The sequence below is a fragment of the Camelus bactrianus genome, chromosome 2 (genome assembly GCF_048773025.1).
Source record: "Camelus bactrianus isolate YW-2024 breed Bactrian camel chromosome 2, ASM4877302v1, whole genome shotgun sequence".
NCBI lineage: Eukaryota > Metazoa > Chordata > Mammalia > Artiodactyla > Camelidae > Camelus > Camelus bactrianus.
In genome coordinates this window covers 108,275,076-108,297,490 of record NC_133540.1, presented here as the reverse complement: position 1 = coordinate 108,297,490, position 22,415 = coordinate 108,275,076, and the positions used below count along the sequence as shown (strand labels likewise).

At 34.6% G+C, this 22,415-nt stretch overlaps 1 protein-coding gene across 4 annotated transcripts in view; it reads left to right on the top strand.

Moving 5' to 3' along the window:
- KLHL5 (kelch like family member 5) overlaps positions 1 to 22,415 on the top strand; it is an 85,078-nt gene that overhangs the window by 34,740 nt on the left and 27,923 nt on the right. For all 4 annotated transcript variants that reach the window (XM_074349105.1, XM_010962669.3, XM_010962668.3 and 1 more), the window contains 5 exons: positions 682 to 818; positions 1,448 to 1,644; positions 5,917 to 6,129; positions 14,085 to 14,271; positions 19,622 to 19,846. In XM_074349105.1, coding sequence (XP_074205206.1) covers positions 682 to 818; positions 1,448 to 1,644; positions 5,917 to 6,129; positions 14,085 to 14,271; positions 19,622 to 19,846 — 959 coding nt within the window. The remainder of the gene's footprint in view (positions 1 to 681; positions 819 to 1,447; positions 1,645 to 5,916; positions 6,130 to 14,084; positions 14,272 to 19,621; positions 19,847 to 22,415) is intronic.

Genomic DNA, 22,415 nt, shown 5'->3' with positions numbered 1-22,415 from the left:
AAGACACATTATCAAATAAAAAATGTATGTTTTGAAAAATATATATATAAATAACCTATTTTTGCTTATATGTGACTCAAAAATCTGGACAGAGACATACTTAATATATAGTAATGTATTGTAACAGAATACACCGCTTTGTATTGTGGTAACAAAGATAATTTTATGACAAAGCACAAACATTATAATATACTGTAATAATTGAAAAATCATAAAAGTTAAAAATAACCTACTAAAACCAGTCTCAAATGTCTCATATATTTACTACTTCTACAATTAAAAAAAAAACAGGTTATTTTCAGAAGTGATAAACAGGAGAACCTTTACATTTCCCCCCACTTTTTATATTGTCAGCTTAATGCTGTGAGCTTGTAGCTTTTTTTTCAGGATGTTAAAAGGGGATATTTGAATAGTGAATGGGTAAGTCATTTATCTCAGCAGAAAATTTTCAGTAATGGTAATTTATTATTCAAAGGGAGGAACTAGAGCATAAAGCAATTTGTCAAACTTAAAATGCATTTCTCAGGACCAAGCACTTTCTGTGGGTAACAAAGTTTAAAAAAAAAGAAAGAAAGAAAGAGAGAAAGAAAAGAGAAAGAAGGAGAGAAAGCAGCCGCATTTCCTAGTGAACATCAGCTTCGATGTTGTCACTGATCTTTTTTTCTTCTAATATGTTCTCAGATTGGTGCTCTCCTCTGTCTCAGATTATTTTGCTGCCATGTTTACTAATGATGTCAGGGAAGCAAGACAAGAAGAAATAAAAATGGAAGGTGTAGAGCCAAATTCACTCTGGTCCTTGATTCAGTATGCATATACAGGTAAGAAATCTGAAAATAGAAACTTGATACCTCTTAGATTTAAATTTCATTATTAGATCTCAGATTTCTGCTTTTAATAAAGCCTGCCACAGCCAACAGTTAATTCTACTGTTATAACCACCACCCCTCATGATTCCTGTATCTATATTAGAACCTTTAAAATGATTATCATAATTAAGCTTTTGAATGATATTTTTAAGTGTTCATGTAATAATTAGATGAGCTATGTAATGTTTTAGAATTATCACACTTAAAATTTGAGTTTTATATAATAGATATGTTACTAATTAAATCATTCTTTAAAATTCTGGAAACAAGCTATTAGTTTTTATTTTAGTAGGAGTCACAAAGAGCTAATAATTCTTTTTTCGTATTTAGTACTTTTTTTTCTTTTTTGAATGTCTTAAATCATCTATGTCTGGAATATGTGTAATGAGCTCTTACTTTAAAATACTACGCACAAATTGTGCTGAACACTGGAATTTGACACAACATTGTAAAATGATTATAAATCAATAAAAAATGTTAAAATAAAATAAAATAAAATAAAATAAAATACTACGCCAGTTACCTTACAAACTAAAGTTCATATGTTTCCACAGTTAACGTAATTTCTTTTTGTCGTTAAGGCCGCCTTGAATTGAAAGAAGATAATATTGAGTGCCTGTTATCTACAGCTTGCCTTCTTCAGCTTTCACAGGTTGTAGAAGCATGCTGTAAGTTTTTAATGAAACAGCTTCACCCATCCAACTGTCTTGGAATCCGTTCTTTTGCTGATGCTCAAGGTTGTACAGATTTGCATAAAGTGGCTCACAATTACACTATGGTATGTATTTTCTGGAAAGCCGGAAGGCACATGCTCTCTGCCTGATTCCTTACTGCTGCAGGCTTATCTCCATGTTGCTGTTCTCCCAGGGCTCTGCCATATGTCTTGAGGTTCAGGTGCAGGTTCACTGTCTAGTGTGTCATAGTTCCATTGAGTTATGAGGGAAAACACCAAATAATATTTCTCCTGGGTATGAGAGTCAAGCCTCAAATTATCACAGCCACTAATAAGCTGAGCAGTGGCCTAGGACCATTCAGTCAAGATTTTCAGATCTGCTCCTTTTTGAAGCCGGATTTCTCCCGAACATTTTACTCTGTAGCACATGGATGAATTTCAGAATTGTCCACATATTCACTGACGAAAGTTGGTGGTAGTGACTGTAGTGTATCGGTGCAGTACCGGTACAGCAGACAGGAGATGAAAGGGAGGCTTTTTCTTAAGGATAAGTCTGACTACATGATAAAAAATGTTTGTAGCTATGTAGAAAGATGTTCTTATTAATTGTAGCAAATGACATACTCAAAATAAATTGCAGGGGGTTCTGATTCAGAAGCCTAGAGGATAATGATTTACAGATTGATCTAGGACAGCAAGAAAATAAGGGCACGTGGAGGGCATACTGCTAGGACCAGCCTCACCGTTTTAAGAGTAGTGGGGTTTGGAGAAGGGATGCGTGGGGATTTTTAAGGGATGACCATCTTGCCACATGTGGATCTTCAAAACTGGGCAATGATGAAAGACTTTTGCTTTAAATGCCTCCAATAACATTGACATACGAATATATCATTATCCACGTTACTGACTTTGTCAACTTCTAGATGATTTTTTTTCAGGGGCGGTCAACCCTCTCTACCATCCCCTGCCCTTCCATTGAACTGGTTTGTATGTGAAGGGATTGACAAGTACTTTAGGAATATTTCACTAGCAAAACAGAGATTTGGAAAAATTGTAAGAATAGGTATTTACAACTATTGAGGAGATTAATTCTACTTACTTCATAAGTTTGATGTGGGGATTAAATGCATTAATGGAAGTTTAGCACTTAAAACACTGATTGATACATCATATACCCAGTCAGTAATGATATCATCACCATCACTGCATAGATTTGCTCTATTCAGCACAGTAGGGATCTGTGTGGGTGAGCAAAAGCACTCAGACAAAAGCACAACCTTTATGATTCATTATTCTCCCTGTGGTGTCATCACTTCTCAGAAATGTTTCTTGTTTATGATTTGCAAAGTGCTTCAAGTGAAAAAACAGAGAGTGTGCAACAGGGCAATACTGGGCAATACAGACTTAGCATGGTTCTAGGTTAACATCTTTTGAGTTAAGTTCTTTGAAATATTTTTCTCCCTCCGTCTTTCTCCTTCCTTGTAGATTTCATGTTTTAACCTTTACACCTCAAGTTCAAAAACTTTTTGAACTAAGATGAATATAAGTAAACTAAAGCTGGGTTTTTTTTCCTTTGTAATCAGTTCATAATTTAAGTAATATCTCTTTCCTACAAAGGAGTTTTACCCACATGAAAACATTTGTATGCATTTAGGTCATTCCTGTTGTTTACAGTAGAGGCACAATTGCTGCTTAAAGGCTTAGATACAAATTAAATTTAAATTAGCTCGATGTTTATAAAGCTATTTTCATAGCCAATTAGTTGTGGTAGTTTTTTTTTTCTCAGGGCCATTATTTGACATTATTCAGTTTCAACAGAGACATGAAATTGAATTCTAGTAACAATAAGTAATTTAGAGACAGATTGTGTAATGTGAATTGTTGCTATGGGAACTGAATGAAATGTATAGCAAAGTTCAATCTTCAATTTAAATAAATCCCTCAGTAATTTCATTTGCTTAAAAACTATTCCAAAGGGAGAAAGAGCATAATGCTAGCAAGTGTTTGGTAGTATGATAGCTGTTTGTATCATAAAGTGGAGTTAAAATATGAAGTAAGCACGATGCCATAGAGTGAAATCAGTTACCACAATCAGTAAATAGGGCGCGTACTTGGGATGTTCACTGATCCTGCGTGAATACAAGTAGAAAAGGATGGGGAATTCCCTCTTGTAATCCTGAAATCTGGAAACTTGTTCTCATTGCCAGTAAATGTGACCTGGAATACATAATTTATCCTCTAAAAAAAGTTTAATACTGGTTATAACATTACAAATATTTAATATTGTTATCGATTTATAAAATAAACATTTGATTTTACAATTTTAAATTTTGTTTCTTCATCTAGAAAACCTATAAAAACATTGGATTTTGCTAAAATACCTGCTTCACACCAAATTAATACTTTTGAGAAGCACTTTGTGTTTAACCTTGTTGAGTAGTATTTCCGCAAGGTGTTGAAAACTCAATTGTCACTTAATACGAATTATACTAGAATGGAGTGGGCATTGTTCTGAAATAGATATATCAACAAATAAACTATTAATGAAATGAAAATTTATGTAATCTTTTTCTCATTGATGAAATCCAGTTAATACCATTTAAAAATATGGCAGTAGTTACTTCAGTGTTGTATAAATGTTGGCTGTGCTGTATACTATAATCTAGAACAGTTAGAAATGTACATTATTTTGATTGCTTCAGAATCTCATCTAAGATTATGTAACAGATGTCTTTCCATGTACCCATGTAATCTTTTTCTTTGAAAATTTTAGTGCCTAAATAACAGTCCATTGAGTTACAACTCCATAGAGCTGGACATTAGGCTATTTCCCATTTTTTACTGTTGTAAATAATAATACAGAGAGACACCATCAGAAAAGCATCAGCTTTCTTTCCCCCTCTTGTGAATTATTTGCTAAGGATTAGACTACTCATGGGATAACTAGGTTGGGAGCTTCAACATTTTTATAGCTCTTGCTTTGTGTTACCAAATCATTTTATAATGTCAGTATGCAATTGAGTAGAACAGTTTGCTTGAAGCCATTCCAGCCCTGAGATTTTATTAAAATATATTTCTGAAAAATGATAATCAGTCATTTAAAATAGATTCATTTGGGCATCTTTAACAAATCATGATGAATTGAAGCAATTGAATTTAGTTAATTATTCATGTATGGTTTTCCTCTTAAGAATTTCTAGAAAAGGAATGAAATGTCAACCCAAGATAAATTTTAGATTAGTACCTAACTTGGGTTACTGGAGGCTATGTGAAAAATATAATACTCATTTTAATATAGAAGATAATTATTGATAGTCCTTATCTCTAGCTCTAATTTAAGTAGCTTTAGCTATTTTTAAACAGCTCTAATTTAAACAGCCTTACCTTTTTTACTAAAACTCTGTGTGTTGAGCTAGCCACAGTGCCTTATGAAGCATAAGAAAAACATTAAGGGACAATACATCTAGCATTTGCTTTTATGTCATAACTATGTAAACAACTCATGCGTTAACATTTGTAACCTTGCACACCAAAGAGTATTTCCCTTCTTTTTAGATTGTTTAGCGTAATAGCCTAGTAAAAGTTATTACCTCACACCTAAGGGCATTTTTATCTTCCATTTCAAATTATAGAGGGCCTGATTCTAGAATGTGGCCAGAACTGAGTCATCTTTAGTCTAAAGTCCTGTAGTCCCAGTGCATTCTAGGTCAACATTTTTATTTTGGCTCTTTTTGCTATGAGACCAAAAAAATTTTGTATGTAAATCTGGTTAAAAGAGATTGAAGTTTTCAAATCAGACCTAAAATCCTTGGTGGTCTTATAAATAACATTAAAACACTTTTAAAGGCCAGTCTGGTTCTAGGATATCCCTAAGGACACTTGTGGCCCAGAATGGCCTTGGGAAATTTAGCCACCCTGGAGGCCATTTCTGGGTAAGAGAAATGACTTCATGCTCACTCAGGTATTTGGCTTCCCTGTTGGCCAGATTCTTCGGCAACCACAAATCTCAACCTACTTTTGATGTTAGAGTATCATACATCTCAGTGTCTATTTCATTTTTCCTATTTTCCTTTGAAAAACTTGCCAAAACTACTCCCTAACTTGAGCAAAGTGATACCTAAAGTCCCAAATTTATTTTTAAAATTGTAATAAATAATATAACACTTTAATTCTACTTAAATAGAAATAAGAATTTTAACAACATAATTACAGTTTAAATGTTATTTTCTAAGGTTTCTTTCCTAGCAAGCAATAATACTAGGAAGAGCTAAAGTATAAACTTTTTTGGTATCTAATTCAAAAGTGTTTCATTTCTTTTAAGTAAATTGTGATGGACAAAAGAAACAATATGGTTTGTATGCTCTTTTTCCCCTCTAGGAACATTTCATGGAAGTAATTCGAAACCAGGAATTTGTATTATTACCAGCCAGTGAAATTGCAAAACTCTTAGCAAGTGATGACATGAACATTCCTAATGAGGAGACAATATTGAATGCACTTCTTACTTGGGTCCGTCATGATCTGGAACAGAGACAGAAAGATCTCAGTAAACTTTTGGCTTACATTAGGCTACCTCTTCTTGCACCACAGGTAAACAATTTTTAATCATTTAAAATCAGTGTCATAACTTCAACAACAGTAGTTGTTGTGACTTTGAGTAGTCAGCCTTCCACATTCTCAGGCTTTGCATCCACGGGCTCTGCATCCTGGGTTCAACAAAGCATGTATTACAAAAAAAATTTTTTTTAATTTCCAGAAAATTCCAAAATGCAAAACTTGAATTTGTCCCATGCCGGCAACTATTTACATAATATTTACATTGCATTTACCACTGTTTACATAGCATATGCCTTGTATTAGATATTGTAAGTAATCTAGAGATGATTTAAAGTGTACAGAGGCTGTTCAGAGCTAATATGCAAATACTACACTGTTTTATATCAGGGACTTGAGATGTTGGTATCCGCAGAGGTCCTGGAACCGATCCCCCCACCCCAGAATACTGAAGGACTATTGTAGTCCCTTTATGCTAATTACATTAACATGAGCTTGTCTGTAGGTTTTTTCCTTTAACTCTTCTATTCAATAAGGTTATTATACGTATATGCCTATGAAATGTTAAGGTGAAAAGATAGTGAGCTGAAAAAAGATCTGTTTATGTTCTCAGCCCAGAAGGTCTGACTACCTAAATTGCATCCTTTAAGTAACATTGTTGCTTTGGGGTTAGTAATTTTATTTGACTCAGCTATAAACCTATCCTGGCAATTGAAGAATTAATAAAGCTGCTAATGAAAGGAACACTGGACTCCAGGAACCAGGAAATTTAGATTAATTCATTTGCCACACATTGATTAAATATCCACTAAATGCTGGATTCTGGTGATATATAAGTTAATGAGACATGGTAACAGTTCTAGCTCTGATGTTTTAAAACTGTGATTTGACATGTTCACATACCTCGGTTTCTTCATCTGTCAAGAGGAGGTAACATCCTTTATATCTGACAGGATTTTTATGAGGGTCAGAAAAATGTTCTGTGAAGTAAAATATGCTATAAATAATAATAGTATGATTATTATTATTTTTAGAATTGAGAGATATTTGGTTGGTATAGTCAAGGCAATCAGTCATAACATATTTACATGCATAGTTTCCCCTTTTAATAATTTCAGCTAGAATAAACAAAAATGTCCTCTGCATACTTTGCTGCTTATTTTGAGGCCTTAAATAGAGTCCTTGAAAGTAGAGAAAGAATGAGCTGTTACTGTTCAAGATCACATTTTGTTGTTGTTTAAAATGCCGTGAGCTTCCTTTTATTTGTATTCATCTTGAGGATTATGTATTATTTCAAGTTGTTGTGAGCAAAAGTTACTGTTTGCTCTCTACCGTACAGAAACAAAAATCAGTGCTGATGCTTTTATAAGAAAGATCTCCCTCTTCAGAGTAAAATATTTTATGAATTCGTAGAAGTGAAACTGCATGAATTGATAACAATTCAGGAAAAATAACATCAGAAAACATTTCTCCTTAGTCTCACAGACATAGGAAACAAACTGTGGTTACCAGAGGGGAAGGGTCGGGGGCAGGGATAGATTAAGGGTTTGGGATTAAAAGATACATATTACTATATGTAAAATAGATAAACAACAAGTACCTACTGTATAGCACAGGGAACTATATTTAGTGTCTTATAATAAGTTGTAATGGAAAAGAATCTGAATATATACATATATATATATATATACACACACATATACATATATTTTTTTTTTAAAAAGCATTTCTCTTGAAATCAGATTTAAAGAGAGAGCTGTTTTTACTGGTACCTAACAGAATGTTTTTCTTACCCTTTTCTACGAGAAAGAAAATAAAATCTGAAAAATCCTAATAGACTTTTAAAAGAATCTGTGCAGTTGAGTAACCTGACAATTTACTTTAGTCCTGCAGTTTCAAATATTTATGATACTATATTTGCATGACTCTCAGAGACCTTTAAAATTTCTTTTATCCAGGATACTGCTGATAATCGTAGCCATAGTTGAAAGGCACTTTGGAGATCATTTGGTCTAACACCTGTTGTACAAATGAAGTAACAGAACAAGAAAGTAAAACTGTATGTTTGAGATTACAAAGTGATTGCATAAATCCCTGTCCTTCTGCACTGTAGTTTTATTTGCCTTTGCTGCTTGGCTAACATCATAGATTAGAGCTAATAAGAGTCACAGGTAGAACTTGAACCCAAATAAAGTTCTGTGCCTTTTCCACTGAACTGTTCTGCCTCTTGAATGTACTTTGTGTAAAATTGCTAGGATGAAGGCTATGATAGATATATAAACATGACATTATGAAAATAATTGGAGTAGCCCACCCAGACTGATCATGGGGAAGCTGGAGAATCTCTGAAGTGTCAATCTGCATCCTTAGTTAGCTACCAAAGGAAGGGGCATGATAGCTCAGGCAAGTGGGAGATTGTACCTAGTTATGAAGTCGTGAGCAAATATATTGTGTTCTGGAATTTGAAGATAGCTTGCATGGCTAGAGTGCAGAAATAAAAGGGCAGTGTTGAGAGATGAGGCTGGAGAGGGAAGCAGATCACGAAGAATCGCTAGTCATGCCACAGGGTTTAGATTTTATCCTAAAAGCAATGAGAAAGCACTAAAGGATTTTAAATAGGGAATGGCATTATTAGCCCTTTGTTTTAGAAAGCTCCTATGACTGCATTGCAGAGGATGGATTGGAGAGGTCAAAATAGAAATCCATTAGGAAGTCTGTTGGATTCAGACAAGTGAATTAAGCACTCTCTGGCAGTAGAGGTAAAGAAATTAACTACCAGGGTCAAAAGCTGCTTAGGAGGTAGAACTGATGCAACTTAATGACCATGTGAATGCTGGGGAGTTGGAAAATGAAGGGTCAAGAAGAATTCTGATTTGTACAACTAAGTTAATAAAGGTGCTGTTATCTAAGACAGAATACAGAATGAAGAGCTGATTTTTGAAGGTGGGGAAAGAAGCTGAGGATGGAACCTTGTTCCCAGAGCTTCTTGACACCTTTAATCTTCTTAAATTCTAAGGAGAAGTTTTGAAAACTACTTCTTTAGGTTGTTGAAGCCAAGGGGAAGAGAGTGACATCAACCAAAGAGAACACAAAAGCATAGGGTTGGAAACCTAGGAAATACGAATATTTATCGGTAGTTCCCAAATCTGCCGAAGGAAGAAATTTTAACATCATGGGATGCTACAGAGAAGACAAGATAAAGACACAAAATAATCCACTGGATTAGCCCAGTGGCTTCCAAAGTGCCATCCTAGCTGTAGGATCATCACTATGTGGGAAACTGTTTAAAATCCAAATAATTAGGCCACCACTCTACACCTACTGCATCTGAAACTCTGGGGATGGGCCTGGCAAACTGTGTTTTAAAAAGCCCTCAGGTGCATCTAACGCACACTCGAGTTTGAGAACCACTGTTCAAGCCTGATGAGTAGCAATGCTGGAAGCCACATTGCCCTGTATAATGTAAACAAGTTAATAACACCTTTTTGAGCAATTTTTCTTTTTTACAGTGATAATACTGTTTGCACCATTGTGACATTTAGAAATAGTAGAGGGGTTTTTGTTTTTGTTTTTTTCCTTACTAAAAGTAAAGGGCAAGTTTGCAGAAAGGAGTTGTCAAGTCATAAAGCTTTGAAGTAGACTAAAATCATCAAGAAAATGTTGGATTATATTCTGAAAGTTTTATTTTAAAAGATAGGAAAATGATGAAGTAGCTAAGAGAGTAGATCTTAAAACTTCTTAAAAAAATTGTAACTGTGCAGGGGTAGATGTTAACTAGCCTTACTGTGGTGATCATTTTGCAGTATATACATATATCACATCATTATGTTGTACACATGAAACTAACATGTTACATGTCAAATATATCTCAATAAAAATTAAAACAAAAAGATGAAAACAAAAAATGTCTAATGCCTATCAAACAAATGACTGATTTTTTTTTAATTGCCATTGGGTCCAGTTACTTAAAGAATTTACTTTTGTGAAATAGTTCCTTTCTCAATGAGGTCTTACTCTTCTCTGTTTATATGAAACATTCTATTTAACCTAGCTAGAAGGGGTTCAACTTAAACATTAGTAAGTTTATGGTCGTGTCTCCTTAAAATGACGTAGGAAATAATATATATAATTATAATCCTCTACCAAATGATCATTTCAGTGTGGCTTTTTAAAAAACCGAATAATCCAGAAGACAAATGTGTGTGGTTTTATTTTACCTTTGAAAGTTTCTGGACTTTTCTGTTTGATCACATTTTAAATAATGTGGATAGAAATACAGGAGACCCTTGAACAGCATGGGGATTAATCTATGTATAACTTATAGTCTGCCCTGCATTTCTGAGGTTCCCCCACAGCTGTGGATTCAACCCACCACAGACTGTGTTAAACTGTAGTATTACTATTGAAAAATATACATGTATAGGCCAACTGGTGTAGTTCAAACCAATACTGTTCAAGGGTCAACTGTATTAGGACATTATTTTAAAGAGTTTGACACCTAAATTCTCAATGTTCCCAGTGGTTAGCCTGTATTACAGGTATCTTGGTCTTCCTGTTCTCAATTCTCATTACTGTTTTTGACTAAAATTCAGAAATACAAAATGTCAGTATTTACCTTTAGCATTCTTTTAATATATAAGTTTTGGATACCAAAACATTTTTTAAAGCCTATAGAGTTCATAAATCATTCACAGTCTATTTTTCACTCTGAGTAGTAGGGGGGACAGTTTTAGAGAATAGTCATATGGTGAACAAGTATGTGAGTGAAGATAAAAATTTACAAATTGAAAATGTTTCTTCTATTTTCTAAATGCTCCCATTTTAATAATTTGCCATTCTCTTATGGCAGAGAAGTTACATAGTATTCACCTAAATGCAGAGTATACTAGAGTTTCTATTTTGTAATCCTCTCTCTGTGCCTTCTGAATGATTTTCCAGATATCTGGTGCCTTCCATTTGATTAATTGGACCCTTGGATTAATGGATTCATATTTTCTTCCATTACTTTCCTTTCTCTACTTCAATATAATTAATCCTATTATTCATAAATGATAGACATTGTCCAGCATGCTGAGAAATATATTTTATTTCATATTGCAGTCACTATTAAGTCTTCTAAAGCTTTACTTTCTATAGTTTTTTCACATTTATTTCTATTTAGAAAGGACTAAAACAATTACGTCTATATAATGAAAGTAATATAAACACTAAGATTAATCTAAATGAGCCAACTCAATGCATATTCATTAATGATTTCTCTAGCAAGTATAACTATATTTTGTGTGCACAGAATATGGAATAATTAATACCAGAATTTATACTCTGGCATAGGTCTTGAGACTTATGTCTTAATTTGGCTTTTTTGCCTTTAGCATGCTGTTCTTGGTTTCCAAGTGCCGCAAGCTATTACAGTGACTTTTGTTAGAGACTCTTCCTTCTTTTCTATTATCAAAATATGGACATATTCTCAACATTATTAACCATTAAGGAAAAGCAAAGTAAAACTCCATTTCCCACCCACTCAAGTGGCTAAAAAAGTAGTAATAACTAGGGTGAGAATGTGAAGAAACGGGAACCCTCATATACTGCTTGAGTGAATATAAAATAGTGCAGCCACCTTGGAAAACAGTTTGGCAGTTTCTTAAAAATTGAATACAAATTTACCATATGCTGCAGCAATTCTACTCCTAGGAATCTACCCAAGAGAAATGAAAATAGATATCCACACAAAGACATGCACACAAATGTTCTTAGCAGCTTTATTCATAATAGCCCAAAACTGGAAACAACATGAATGTCCGTCAGCTGGTGAGTGGATAGACAAAATGTAGTGAATCCATACAATGAATTATTATTCAACAATAAAAAGAAATGATACACATGGATGAACCTCAAAAACATCCTAAATGAAAAAAACAAGACACAAGAGACCACATATTGTATGATTCAACTTACATAAAACATCTGAAAAAGGCAAATCTATAGAGACAGATTAGCACTTGGAATAGAAGATGGGAACTGAGATTAACAGTAAACAGGCATGTAGAATCTAATTGGGGCGATGAAAATGTTCCAAAACTGTTTTATGGTAATGGTTGCACAACTTGGTAAATTTACTAAAAATCATTGAATTGTATACCTCAATGGTGAATTATATGATGTATAAAATATACCTTATATTATCAAATACAATCCTGCAGTGTTTCAAAAGGATAATACACTATGACCAGGAAGGTCTTTTTCCAGGAATATAAGAATGATGGAGTATTAGGAAATCTGTCAAGGTAATTATATCAGTAACTTAAGGGAGAAAAAGCCATGTATGATCATATCAATATATGGATAAAAGATATTTAGAAAAAATAAGCAACCATTCTTAATTTTAGAGGTCTAAAGTAAAATAGAGAAGAAAGCAACCTATGTATAATAAAGATAGATTACTAAATGCTATATTAACTATTATCCTAAATAATGAAACACTAAAACCATGTCAGTTTAAAACAGAAAAATGGATATTTGATATCACCTGATTATTTAACATTGCTTTGAAGATTTAGCAATTGCAATGATAAAATAAAAATGAAATAATTGGCACATACATTAGAAAAAGATGTAACTATCCCTGTTTGGTGATTATTATGATTGGGTGCCTAATAGCTAGAGTTTTATAAAGGAATGTGGTATAGTAGTAGGTTATAATAGAAGTGTACAATAATCAGTAGAGTTTTCTCTCCTCCAGCAAAATATATGCAAAATGGAAATTCAAAAATCCACTCCCAATAACAACAAAAATAATAAAATTTGTACAAATATATTTAATAAAAGAAAGGCAGATACCTATATAAAGAAAGCTATAAACAAATAGAAAAGCTTCTTGAACAGAAAGACTTAAATCATAAAAATGTAAATTTTCCCAAAATAATAAATAAGTTTAATGTAGTTCTAATGTGTTAGAATTCCAACAGGATCAAGATGGTGAAGGGGAATTAGATAAATTAATCTTTACTTTATGTGAAAAGTAAAATCTCAAAAATAGCCAAGAAAACTATGAAAATAAACAGTGAGGGTAGATTTATATCATAAAAACAGAATATGCTATAAAGACACTGTAATAAAACATAGTATTAGAAAAGAAAAAGACAAATAGACTAATGGAACAGAGTAGAGAATCCGCACCACCCCCCCAGAAAAAGGGATCTCAGACATCTAGAGATCTAGTTATGACCAAGGTTCAATTCAGTTGGACATGGAGGAAATTATTTAGTAAATGGCCCTGGTACAGAACAAGCTATCCATCTGGAAGAAGAAAAAAATATTCCTCAACTCATACTCTTTTTAAAAATTAGTTTCACATGGATCAATAGCCTTAATAAAAGAAATAAGGCAATAAAGAGATAGGGGAATGGAGAATCAAGCACAAAAGGAAAAGAAATACATTTTTAAAAGGCAGTTGTAATTATATTTACAAATTTATATAAAATTACATAAGTAAAAAAATAGAATTCAGTGAAGCACAAGGATTTTAATTCTTTTAGAATAATCACCATTTGAAGTTCTTTGCCCTTCAAAAAATTGGGAAGTTTTGTTTTTGCTGTTGTTGCTGGCTGAACATTGTTTAGAGAGGTCAGATAAATGCAGTCTAATTAGTCAACTCCTACTTATAATTATTCTTCAGTTAAAACTATTTCTAATTTTAAAAGGAAAATCATTTACTTTGGAAAATATAGAAAAGTACTAAGAAAAGGTTATTGAAAAAGCCATTTCCCCACTACCGAGAGATAAGCACTATTAAGATCTTAAAGTACCACTTACCTTCCTCAGTTTTTGTTTTGAAATGTAAAATGTAAATGTTGCATTTTTTTTTTAGTTAAAAATAGATGTCCAGACTTGGATATTTTTAAAGGAGATCATTTCCATTTGGGACTAGCTTATTCTTTTAACCTTACAATTTTCACGGTCATTCAGTATATATGCTCACTATTCTTTTCTAGTTCTTGGCAGACATGGAAAATAATGCACTTTTTCGAGATGATATAGAATGTCAGAAGCTCATTATGGAAGCAATGAAGTATCACTTATTACCAGAGAGACGGCCCATGTTACAGAGTCCTCGGACAAAACCTAGGAAGTCAACTGTCGGTACATTGTTTGCAGTTGGAGGAATGGATTCAACAAAAGGTATTAAGTAATCTTTTATTTGAAGGAACAGGAAAAAATGAATATAAATTAGTAATAAATATGGCCAGAGAGCTCCTGGGAGAAGCAGCTGGTTCTAGCACTGGGGTCGGAAAAGTACCAGATAAGCCTAGAACATCATGTTATTCCAGAAAGTAAGGTAGCGCTCAAAGAATGATGGAGACAGGTCAAGAGACACAGGAGACAGTGTGTAGGGGCTCCCACTGTCCAAACCAGAGATAATTTCAGCATCAAAGTAAAGAATGATAATAAAAGATTATAAATAGGGGAATGCTAACTGATTAAAACATAGAAGCAAGGATGGGATTAGAAAAATCATCATTTGGCAGTCACCATATTAATAACCAATTCAGTCAAGAATCATCAACGGATGTTAAGGCTGGTAGGTAAAAGTTTGAGGACAGGATTTTTAGTCTCAAATTATCTCCCAGCTGCTTGTTTATTAGTTACAAAACATAAAATGGTATCTTTACAGTGGAGAGATCTGGCACACAGCACCTTAACTAAATAATCAAAGTTCGTGTCGTCAGTAATGAGACTAATCAGCAGCCTGTGCTTCTTATGATGCCCTGAGAACTCAGCTGCACATCTGTGGTGTTCTTGCCAAAAGTGTATAATCCAGACTTCACCATGAGGAAAAGACCAATTCACGTTGAGAGACATCCTTCAAAAGAACTTGTGTGAAGTATTCCAAAATGTTAATATCAAGAAATGCAAAAGAGACTGGGGAATTGTCTCAGATTAAAGAGACTAAGGAGGCATGACAGCTATTATAAAACATCATCTTAGATTGTCTTCTGCTGTTAAGGACATAGTTGGGACAAATGACAGAATCCAAACAAGGCCTGTAGATTAGATAGCAGTATAGTATAAATGTTGATTTCCAGATTTTGATGGTTATATTATGGTTTTGTGAGAGGATTTCTTGTTTTGAAGAAGATACACCACAGTATTTACGGGTACAAGGGCATCATTTCTGCAACTGACTGTTAAACAGCTCAGAAAAACCTCCTACATACATATACACATGCATAGAAAGCAAATGTAAAAGATACAGGCTGGGGAAATCTGGCTCAAGAGTATCTGAGAATTCTTTGTGCCCTTCTTGCAGTAGTTGTTACCCAGAGTAACAGTAACAGCGACAGACACCATACACAGTGCCTACTCAGTGTCAGGTATTGTGCTAGAAGCTTTTGTGTATGTATTATTTCTAAGTATAATGTATCTACTTCCTCTGAATTGCTGGTCCTAATAGTCTGCTGTCCCCTGACAATACTTCTGACTTCTGGCTACCTCTCTGGTCTCAGCTCATTCTACTTCTCCCCTCCCTCCTTCTGTTCCAGCCTCATTGGCCTCCCTGTTCATCTGACATTGCATTAGCTGTTCCGTCTCACTGGGAGGCTCTGCACCCTGATATCAGAATGCCTGGCAGAAATTCTTCACTCAGACCACCTCTCAAATGTCAGTTTACCAAAGAGGATTTCCATGACCATTCAGGAGCAACCTCTTGCCCATCACTTTCTAATCTTCTGCTTTCCACTTTCTCCTTACTCTGCTTCCTGTTTCTTCATAGCATCTAACACATTTGTTTGTAGTCTGTCTACCTCTTCCCCCCAAATAAGCTCCAGGAAAGCAAGGATTCTGTTTGGTTCACTGATATATTCCCATAGCCTAGAACAGGATTTTTTACATAGACAGCATCAGTAAGTATTTGTCAAGTGAATGAAGGTTGTCCGCTGCCATCTCTTGTATTACTTGTATGACTAAAGCACTTGATGTACTGATCATTTCTAAAGGTTTCTCTTTTATGTGACATCTCTAAGGAATATAAAAATAGCAGCTCTAGCTGAAAATCTTGCATTGTTATTTAACTGTCAGGTTCATGAAAGCAGAGATATTGATATAGATATAGTGATTATCCCATATAGCATATACCATAGTGCTAGGTAGGTATAGATGCTTAAGTTTTAAATATAGGTTTGATGACTAAATGGTACAGAAATATATAAAGTAAGATAACTGACTAGAGTTATAGAAAATTTTTGGAGATGTCCACTATCCAGATAATCAGTCTGAAAATGGAAATTAAGTATCTACTTTGTGCCAGGAACTGGGATTGGCTTTGTAGTCATTACTAGCGCTTCCTCTTTCCCTCTTTCTTTCCCTTTTGTTTTTCAAGACTTTTAACTGTTGTCTCTTTATCAATTATACTCTCTCACTTTGATTTTATTCTCATACTTCCAACTTGTATAAAATATCTGCTTGATGTTCAACTTCCACCACAAATTTGGTGTATCCAGATCTTCTCTGACCATGTTGCTCAGACTTTAGAACTTGGGCTCATAATTCAGTGCTCTTCAATGGACTCAACTCTGACTCATTTAAGCAGGCAAGGAATTTTTTGGAAGGCTACTGAAAAATGGATAGGACTACATCCACTGTCCCTGCTTCCTTATAATTCTTGCTTTAGACTTTTTTTAAACTTTTTTATTTTTAATGATTTTTTTTTCTCATTTTTAGGGGAGGTACTGGGGATTGAACCCAGGACCTCGTGCATACTAAGCATGTGCTTACCAGTGAGCTATACCCTCCCCACTAGATTTTAAATTCTAGGTGCAAGCATCCATTTGACTAGCTTTAGGTCAGTCCTGGGCCCTAACATTCCAAGGACAAAGAGAAGGAATATCTGTCTTTTCAGTCTTCTGGGAGATAGGTTCCTGTTCCTGCCTCCCACCAAAGCTCATACATACAGTGAAAAATTCTGCAAGCATGGGAAGGGAACTCGGCTACTAAGTAGCCAAGTAAACAGTATAGATTTCCTCTCTCTCTCTCTTTGTCTTCCTCTCTCTGACTTAAACTCCAACAGTCACCAAGTAGCTTCTTTCAAATGACTCTTATTCTTCCAAATTTCCACTGCCGTCTTGCTATTTCCATTTAGCCTCCTATCAGCCCACAAATTTTAATTATGTTAGTTTTATGGGAATAGCATTCATTATATTGTTAATAGGTGCCAGACATTATGCTAAGCCTTTGCCCTACATTATTTTATTTCATCGTCCTAGCAACTCTGTATTATTGCTCTTTTATAGGGGAGGATATAGGAGGGTACTGAGACTTAGAGAAGTTAATTAACTTTCCCAGGATCACACAACTAGTGATGGAATCAAGATTCAAGCAGGCATTTTGACTCTGAAGACTCTACTCTGCTTGACTCTAATGTTAACTCTTCTGTTAGCATGCCATTACTCTGCTCAAAAACTCCAGCAATCTCTATTTCTTACTACATAAGGTGTAAATTCCTTTTTCAAGACTTTCTATAATCTGCCTTTGCGGCTTGACCCACTTCATTTCTAAGTCTTTTTAATAATCAAGAACTCTGAGGTTCTGTCCTATTCACACTGTCTTCCCAGGCCTTAACTTATCTTATTCCCAATGTCTTCATAATGAAGAGCAATTTGCATTAGTTGGATGGTAGTCAGATTATTGGGTTCTTAGTCCCTTTGTATATCTGTTTAGTATAGACATCAGCAAATAAGCCGATAATGGTTCTAAATAGCCACTAAAAAAGTCAGAATATATTTGTGCTTACTTTTTTTTAAGATTAGTCCTTCAGTATAAATTATGGAAGTTCCAAACTTTTACATAGGATTTTGCAGTTTCCTAGGATTTTGTTATTTAAGGATATATTTTTAAGATATATGTTTTAGACTATATTTTAAGATCTTATGTCTTTAAAAATTATATTTGGTATTTAGCAAAAGACTCTTTAGTTCCCCATTCATAAGACTATGATACTGCTTAGTGAACCATATCTAAAAGAAATAACTTAAAATTCAGATTTAAAATATTCTTTAAATTCATTGGTGAGGAGAGATGATTAGCATTGCCTTTTTTTTGGAGGAAGGAAGGTCAAGTTTAGAGTGATTATTCAAGTATACCATTACATAAAATAATCTAAGAGTATGAGTAAAATCTCATTATAGTTAAAAATTACAAAGAAAGAATATTCAAATTCAAAAATATTTTTGAATAGCTACTATGTATAATGGAGTCTATTTTATGAAAATGCGAAGATGGAAAAAGACTTGGTATTTATCCCAAGTAACTTAAAATTTGTATAAAGTAAATAAAAATAATAAAAGCTATAATATATGACAAAAAATATATTTCATGTGTATGTGTGTGTATTTCTAAATTTTAGGAGATTGTCAATAGCATTAGTTCTCTGATGATCTAATTGTAACAAGTACCTTAGAATAAATGTTTGTCTTGATTGTCATCCTATAAGAATGTCACTGATTGCATGTTGTATTAGAAGCTTGGAAGAGAGAAGTAAAGTAGATATTGATGGAACTCTTCATAACTGAGGGTTGGGTAAATTTGTTTTAAAGGAGTGGGTCTTTTTTTTTTCCCTTAACTCCACTGGTCTAACCTCATAAAGAGAATAAAAGAGTTCCTTGGATCTTTTAATTCTTAAAAAAAATGTAGACACCATCTGATAGTTGTTCCCTAAACTTTCCACTTTCATAGTTCCCAAAGCACTTGATCCACACTTACGCTCTTGCCCTTCCCAGTTGCAGTAGAGTGTGTATCCCCTCCCTCCTCCTATGAAAGCCAGCCCCTCACCTGTGCCCTGGCACTGCCCTTTCCTGCCTCCTCAGGAACCTCACACTGTGAATGAGCATCCCTTCAACTCCTGTATTTTCAGCTTCTTTCCTCACTACTAGATCCTTCCCATTAACATTTAAGCAAACTCAAGTTTTTCCAATTTTGAAAGCAAAACAGAACAAAACCTCCCTCAACCCACCTAGTAATTCTTCTTTCTCTCCTTCCTTTTATAGGCACACTTCTTAGAAGAATCATCTGTGCTCAGTGTCTCCATTTTCTCACCTCCCAATCATGTCTCAACCACTCAAACAAGGGACTTCCCCTAAAGTCATCCATGACCTCCATGTAGCTAAATCCAGGAGTATGTTTTAGTCTTCATCTTATTTGATCCTCTCAACAGCTATACATTTTTTTACTTTGGCTTCCATCATGCTAAACCACCCTGATTTCCTCCCATTTCTGGCTGCTGCTTCTGAGCCTCCTTTGACAGATAATCCTTTCTCACTTGACCTTTTAATACCAGAGTATGGTGTACATTCTAGAGAATAGTAGGACATGGGGGCAGAGATATTAGCAGAGACCAGATCATGCAGGGGTTTATTGGAATATAATAGAAGTAGTATTGTCAATGCTAATAGAATTATACTTCTGTATGTGTAATTTCATAAAATATTCAATCATGGTAAGCTTTGTATTTGCATCACTTCTACCAATTACTATCAAGGAGCAACAAGCATTGAAAAGTATGACCTCCGTACAAATATGTGGACTCCTGTAGCAAATATGAATGGGAGGAGGCTACAGTTCGGTGTTGCCGTGTTAGATGACAAACTGTATGTGGTTGGAGGAAGAGATGGACTGAAAACTTTGAATACTGTAGAATGCTACAACCCCAAAACAAAAACTTGGAGTGTGATGCCTCCTATGTCTACACATAGGCATGGCCTTGGTAAGTATAATGGCAGATTTGTTCATAATGTCATATCCTAGGCTTGCGTGGCATTTTACATTCTTTACCAGGCAGAAGATCAGTTGTGGCAGCTGCTCAGTCAGCAGCAGTCACCAAGCATTGCTTCACATGCTGCCTGTTATCTGAAAAGTAGAAGCAGAGAAAACAAGCAGGTGCACAAAGGTATTAAGTGCAACCAGCACAAGTGAAAACGTGAATATTTAAGAATTGGGGTATAGCATGGACTGACAAGCCACCTTTTGATGTATGTGTTCTGTGTTGACAATTAGTGTTATCTGACCTCACTGAAATGCTTATTTAAAAATCTTTAGCATTATTGTGTTTCGTCTTTATCTCTTGGTTTTTAAGCAGAAATGAATAAAACCCAGAAAAATTTTGAGGTAGCATAGAGTATGTAATGATAGAGACTTTTCATTCTTTAATTCAATGATTGACTGAGTAGACATTGATTAACATGTGCTGTGTACCGCGCTCTCTGTTCTGTAGATGTACAAAGATGAGGAAGACACTATTGTTACCCTCAAGGAACTGATGCTTATTCTGAAATGAATAGAATAGAATTTAGGGTTTTTGTATCAAGTGACCTCTCTTTCCTCATAGGAGAAAGAATAGATGAAATACAAAGAACTGTTTACTGAGAGTGAAGGAGAGGAAAATAAAATTAAGTGGGTCTTGAGTGTATGTGTATCACCCAGATTTTGCTGCATAACAAACCACTCCAGAGCTTAGAGGCTGAGACCAACAACCATTTATTTAGCTCATGGATCTGTGCATCAGCTGGGCAGTTCTTCTGGTATGGGCTGTCTTAGAAGATTTCTGCGGGGTTTTCTCGTGAATCTGGGGTGGGCAGGTTGGTTGGCTAGTTGCTCTAGAATGGCCTCACTCACATGTGTAGTGGTAGACAGGCTGTCAGCCTGGGCAGTAGAGGCAACTGGACCATATGCCTCTAATCACTCAAGCTAGCCCAGGCTTCTTGACATGCTGACAGTCAAAGAGTTTCAAAAGCAGCAAGAGAAGCTAAGTCCCAATGCACAAAGACTTTTCAAGCTTCTGCTTGCATCATGTTTGCTAACATCCCATTGGCCAAAATAAGCCACATGGGCAAGTCCAGATTCAAAAAGTAGAGAAATAGACTCCTCCTCTTGATGGGAGGACCTACATAGTCACATTGCAAATAGGCATGCATTCTGGGAAAGGAAGAATTTGTGACTCTATTGTTAATTTATCACAGTTTGGAAAAGGTTGAAAATAGTTGTAGTAAAGAACTTGATAGGTCATCATAAAAGATGAATTAAAAGATGGGTGAGTAGCAGTGAAGGAATAGTTGAGTATGGATAGCATTGCTCTATACTATACTCAGTTTATTAGTACTGAGCACAAGAGTAGAGGTTGCCCAAAAAGCCAAAAAAAAAAAAATTATCTAGGCATGAAGATTGGTATGGTAGTGGGTACAGCGAAAGATCAAAGAGACAAGGGATTCTACTAGTTGCTGTTAGGTTTCAGTGAAAGATGGTCTTAAGTTTCAAGTTAGGTAAGGGAATAAAACCAGAGAGTTAGGGCTAAGGTACTGAGAGAGGAGCTTAAAATCAACTGTATGAAATTTAACAAAGAAAACTATAAAACGTTACTCTTGAGTCCATAAAATCAACTATTACATAGTACGGAATGGTAAGATGTATCTTAAAAGCAGCATGAACAAAACATATAAATTTGTGTTGACCATAAAATCCAGGCTCAATAATGTGAGGCAACTGCAGAATTTCCCCTACTATGGGGAAAAGAAAGTCAATTCTAACTTTATGTAAATTATAATAGACATAGTACATAGAATGAGCATCCCCATGACCCAGCTATGTCTCACACAGATTAGATTGTGCATGGAATACTATCATTAGTTCTCGGTACCATGCAGAAGACTTTACTGAATTGCACCAAGTTCAAGGGAGAATGATCATATAGCTCAAAGTATCTTCCTTAAGTCTTTATTTCAAATTTTTGTGCCATTCAAATCAGGCCTTGTTCTTAATTTACCTTATGATAAATACTGTTTTAAATTTGAACTTATAAAATAAAGTTTTACTTAGAAACACTCCTTTTATCTCTTTATACTTGGAAATTACTTCAGACTTCATTTGAAAAAGTAGTTCTGCTGCTAAAATTTCTTTTCAAAGCTGCTATTAAAGGATTGGATTAGATGGATTAGATGGACATTTAATCACATTAATTAGATGTAATTAATCAAAGGGCTCTTTCTTCCAGCCCTTTGATTAATTACACATATACACATACACACACATATATGTATAATTGGATATATGTTATAGATATTTGGAAATAGATAAATAGATCTCCCATAGCCAGTACTGGTAAGACACAGATAAGTGGAATAATATGTTGGTTTGGGTCCTACATGAATGATGAATATTTATATCTCATCTGGCCATTATTTCACAAAAATAAATATATTTGTGTCGCAAAATTTTTATTTTGGCCCTCAAGTGATACATATTTATATCTCATCTGACTATGATCGTGTCACACCTCTTCT